Genomic DNA, 5411 nt, shown 5'->3' with positions numbered 1-5411 from the left:
TGGGCGATGGTGTATCCGGGACGAACCTCCGGAGACCCTGAGGGATAGGTAAACCCGGCGCGCAGCCGGCAGGACACTTGGCCGCCGAGCCCACGAGCCGCCGGCCAGGCTTGGGCCTTCCCGACCCCCACTAGTGGTCCAGGGACCCCGGCCCACTTCCCCCAACCCAGCCCCCAGAGCCGCCCCGGTCTGCTCCCGGGAAACCGCGACCCTGTTCTCGGAGCCGGCCGGCCGCGGGGAGCCGCCGCGAGTCCGGGTGGGCCTGACCCCCGGGAGGCGCGCGCTTGCACACGCCAGGAGGGATTTGTTTTTTGTTGATGTGTTGGCGTCTCTCAAAGTTTAGTCACTTGTGTATCAACTCTTACGATATGGCCAAGTTTTCGTTCCACGTGTATTTACTGGATATTTTCCGTTAAATGAACTTACTTTAAAAAAAACAACTCACTTCAGTAGGTGCTTACCTACATGGGCATCACCCTAAGCAGTCTCTACAAAGTCTTGGGCTTGATGTATTGATTTTTTTTCTAATAAACTTTAAAACTGAGCTATTATGAATCAAATGATTTAATTGTGTACCCTGTGAAACCGATTAGTGTACCGCACACCACGTGTGGGGATCTGGTTTTAACTCCCATGGGGGGGCTTGATGGCAGTTCAGTTCACCAGTGTTTCCTGAGTACCAGCTGTGTGCCAGACACGGTGCTAGGCACCTACCAAGAGACTGGAATTAAAATGAGTAAGAAGGCTCTGACCCTGAAGGAGCTTCACACCTAAAGGAAATAAATCTGGATAAATAAATCTGTATACATAACTACACATGCAGAGACTACGTGTTGTAGTTCATGTGTTGTATTTCGGTACAGTAGCTTATTAGGATAGAAAATGCATGGACCAAGTGCTCAAATTCCTGTGGCTTTTAGAGTAGTCACAAAGCAGGATACAGTGCCCATGTTATGCCATTAAAGATTTACAATTAAGTTGATTTCAGAGAACAATTTGAGAATACATAAACTGCAAAAATATGTAATAAAAAATTTAAACGCTGTTAAAATGAAAAATCATATAAAAGTTAGATAACAGTAAATACAGTTTAAGCAAAATTCCCTTAGTGAAAAAAGTAGATGTTATTGACACTATCTTAGAAGTGTACAGATAACGAATGCTGGAAGACAGAATTGAAGTCTTTCTCTGATTTCAATATTTTGCCAAAATATTATCGTAAGAAGAAGATGGTCCTTAAACTGCAGTTTCTTGAGAGCCTGAGAGCAACATATGTATTAAAAATAATGTTAGCATTACTTTAGAAATATTTTGGATGGGTTAAATTGAAGCTGTTAGGTTTGGAGTGTTGATGTATTTCTAGAAAGTAATCTCTATACTCTTTCATTTCACCCAAGGAGAAGTATGTTTAAAAAAAAATGGAAAAATAAATTATCCCCACTGATTAGTAAGAGAAATAGTTTTGTGAAGTTGTGATAGGTTTTTGTTTTCCTAGCTGTACAGCTGTTTGGAAAAATCTAGCCTTGGTATAGAAAACTGTTCAGAAACTTGTTTTAACTCCAAAACCAAGCGGGAGGAAAGATGGACTTTAATTGGAGTTTGATATGAGTTCCATATTTAAGTACTGTGTTTGTTGTGGATTTTTTTTTCCAGTTAAGTTTTTTAGGTGCTAGAAAGCTCTGAATACCAGTTTGGTGGCTCATTCATCTCTTCTTAGTGGAGCTGTGAACTTTTTGAGGGGAATGTGGTATTTTGGAAGCCTGGGTGGCATTCTCTGTTAAGTATTTAGAATACCATTCATGGTTGTTTAGGGAGAGAGTATTGAGACATTGATGCTGATATTTTTCCCTTATCCTTCAGATTTAGAAGTCAGATTTGAAATATTAGACACTGTCTTCCCTTGAGGAAATAGATTTTATGTACTGTAGCTGAACAAAAAGTGGTGCCTCAAGGAGTGTATTTATTTCTTTTAGATACCCCATGTTTCCTCATCACCCGAGGAGTCTGGGCAGAGACTGGACTACACCGTGGGAGGATCTGCAAAGGTGTTGCTGGAACAGACATATTTCTAGTTGTATGAGGTGGCCTGGACATTATTCTCGTGCTCCTTACCCATACTTCAGTAGTAGGCATTTTTCACTAAATTGGAAACCACCTTGTTTGTTTGAGTCTAGAACTCAGTTTCAGTACTCTAACTGGAGACCTGACAACCTGAGCCAGACATCTTTGATTCATCTCTCTAGTTACGTCATGAACTCTGAGGGAGATGAGCCTTCATCAAAACGAAGAAAACACCAAGGTAAAGGTGACATTTATCTTGGTGAAGAAATAGACCTAAGTGATAGACTGAGTTGAACCTCCTACAGATTTATAGGTATTTAGTGTTTATTTTTAGCTTATTTTTAGTTTTCTGTTAGGAAAAATGAAGTCTTTATCTTCAGTTAATTGTGTATTTCTGGCTATAAAAATAGAAGTGACTCTACAGATAAATAAAGTTGGAAAAGAATGGAGAAGTAGAGTATAAAAGTTAATTTAAGAATAGTTTTCAAATCCAATGTTTTTGAAATAAAGGCCCTTAGACCTCTTATAAATTTCTGGATATATCCTTAGAAGTACACAGATCTAAAAAAATTGTGTGTTTTCATTTATAATGCTGACATTTTAATATTAAAAGAATCTTAAATAGAAACAATCATAAATGAAAGATGTATTCTTACAGAATAAGATTTTAATTTATTAAACCTATATTTCTTAAATTGAGGTCTATAGATATAATCCTGAGAGTCTGTCAGAAGTATTATCTTTTAGCAAGGGAAACTTTGTTTTATTCAACTTTGAGAAACTTTTTTTTTTTTAAGTTGATTACTTCAGTTTGTCTCATATTACTTTTACTCAAACCTCTAGACTCCCTCTGAGCCACCAATCCCACCTCCACCCCCTGAAAACATAAATGAGGCATCTAAGTAGAATTTGGAATTGTCTTTCTTATTGACCTATGATTTTCAGTGAAGATAATTCCTCTGAAGATATTTGAGAGTAGCCTGTACAGGTAATGTGTAGGGAGCTGACATATTTTGTCAAAGGAAGACATTCAGAGTAAGTCTTACCCAAGTCAGGGCTAGAAGATGTAGTGCTCTTGGCATTCCTTCTGCTTTTGTTATCAAAAAGTCCGTAGGCCTCAACTGGGTTCCAGTCAGCTTTGTTAAACTAATGTTCAAATAAATGTGTAACTTACTGCTACACAGTTACAAAGAATCTAGTTAGAAAAAGCAAACACATATAAGTAGAAATTCTAAGCACCCAAAAGTGAAAATCTGTTTGTATAGTACTTACCCACAGCATATGGAAATAAACAAGAAATACTTATTTGAATGAATAAAAGGTGTATATAGAGTCATTAAAATTAGGTTCCTAAGAACAATCCATGATCTATTTATCTAGGGCTATATGATAACATCAGATTATTTTTTATTTATTTGTTGTTCATCAGGTCAGCATACTCCTCTTTTGTTTGGCTTTTTGTAAATCTAGTGTGCTCTCAGATGGAGCTGTGGCATAGTGATGTGAGTCTGGACTTAGGAACTACTTCTGGCTCTCAGTTCTGCTCCTCCGCGAATTATGTGAACCTCAACAGGTTACTTGACCTTTTTGCTCCTTGGTTTTTTAGTGTAAGATAATTACTTTGAAAGTCTGTCGAGGATGAAATGAGATACTGTATGTCAAAGTGCCTAACACTTTGTTGGCTTCATAGTAGGTACTCAGAAAATTGTGGTGTTTTCCCTTCAATGGATGGTGAATTACGTTTACGTACTGATAACCCTTGATTGCAACCTGACTCTTTATATGTCCATTCTTCCTAGGTATTGTGAATAAGGAAAATGCTCTTCGTTAAGCCATATTTGTGACTTCCGATATTTCACTAATGCTTTTCAATCAAGAGAACAGCATTGCTAACTTGCCTCTCACTTTAAAGTGGTATTTGAAGGATTTGTGTGACACAATTATGCTTTTTAAGTAGGCACTCTAAAAAGTCGATCAGGCCTATTGCTTACTTTCTTTGATTCACCTGTCTTCTCTGCTGTGATCACCTTGTTCCTCCTGATATGGAAGGTATATAAGCTTTTGTAGTGTGAATTTATGTTGTGAAGTATATGAAGGCCAAAGACTATCCACTCTGTTGGCGGTTTTCAAATTGTCTTCCGTGGAACTTTGCATTTGAACACATTTCTGTAAGTTTACTAAAAGCAAATGTGGTCAGGATGTGTGTTCACATCATCATCCGAGCTGCAGTCCCGGTATGCCAGGAATTGGTGTTCCATGACCTGAAATGTAATGCTAAAGGGTTCTACAAGCTATAGAAGTTTGAAAGCCACTGTGTTAATCAGATAATCCAATGGTCCTGGTTACTTAAAAAGTAGAATTGGGAAAAGAATTGGTTTACAAACTCTTATAATTACCAGGACTATAAAAATCTTAATGCACTTATATGCCATTATATGTACATATTTTATAAGGAAATATGAATACATGTTTTAGACTTTCATCTTTCATATTTTAATATGTCAGTGACTCTGGAATAGTGCTCCATTTATGATAGCTTGCATTTTGTTTGCATGACTAGAACGCTTTCCGTCTTATAAACATAAGAAGACTGATTTGTAGTTAAAACTGTCATAGTCCCCCATTTATAAATGAATTGTTTTCTAAAAACTTGATCTGTTTTTATCCATAGAAAATGTGTTCTAAATCTTAAAGTAACTCTGGAGCTAGTACAACTAGCCTTAGTTCTGGACCATTCCCCATCTTCAGTGAAGATAGGGAAGGGAATAGTTTCCTTTCCTTTCCTGGGCATGGGACAAGCTCTAGGCAAAGTTCCGTAATAGTTGAAGATGTTAGTTTTGTTTTCTTCTATTTTTCTATCCCTTCCACAGTACCTTCATGCTATTGTGTGTCCAACTCTCTAGTTCTATCATCTCACTAGTCATAAAAATTATCTTTCTCTTCTTTTCCCTTGTCAAAATTTCTATTCCCTTAGTTTAGTAGGTGTCAGCTGCTTAGTTATTGAGGAAAGCAATCTGATTAAATTCATTTACTAGAAGGTATTTTAAAATTATTACTTTACTGGCATTTTTATACATGGTGTTGATATTTTGATGGTAAATATATTATCACTGTAGAAGATTTGCAAAAATCTTCCACAGTCCTACCACTCAACGATAACTACTCTTTTTTTTTTTGAGTTGGAGTCTCACTCTGTCGCCCAGACTGGAGTGCAGTGGCCGCTCCCAGCCACTGCAGCCTCAACCTGCCTCAACCTTCCAAGTAGCTGGAACTACAAGCGTGCGCTACCACGCCCGGCTAATTTTTTGATTTATTGTAGAGATGAGGTCTCGCCTGCCCAGGCGGGTTCT

General features: G+C 37.9%; 1 protein-coding gene across 4 annotated transcripts in view; it reads left to right on the top strand.

The window, feature by feature from the left end:
- Positions 1 to 5411, top strand: part of ANGEL2 (angel homolog 2) — a 20497-nt gene that overhangs the window by 282 nt on the left and 14804 nt on the right. The window contains exon 2 of one of the 4 annotated variants that reach the window (XM_008055149.1): positions 1974 to 2299. The exons of 2 other annotated variants lie outside the window; for them this stretch is intronic. In XM_008055149.1, the coding sequence (XP_008053340.1) occupies positions 1974 to 2299 (326 nt within the window). Of the gene's footprint in view, positions 1 to 1973; positions 2300 to 3860; positions 4111 to 5411 lie in introns of all 4 variants that reach the window. One more of the 4 variants, XM_008055152.1, reaches the window with a different exon arrangement.

The sequence above is a fragment of the Carlito syrichta genome, unplaced genomic scaffold, assembly GCF_000164805.1.
Source record: "Carlito syrichta isolate Samal-C Ts95f unplaced genomic scaffold, Tarsius_syrichta-2.0.1 Scaffold80553, whole genome shotgun sequence".
Classification (NCBI taxonomy): Eukaryota; Metazoa; Chordata; class Mammalia; order Primates; family Tarsiidae; genus Carlito; species Carlito syrichta.
Note: the sequence above shows the minus strand (reverse complement) of the source record. Positions and strands in the feature narration are given on the sequence as shown.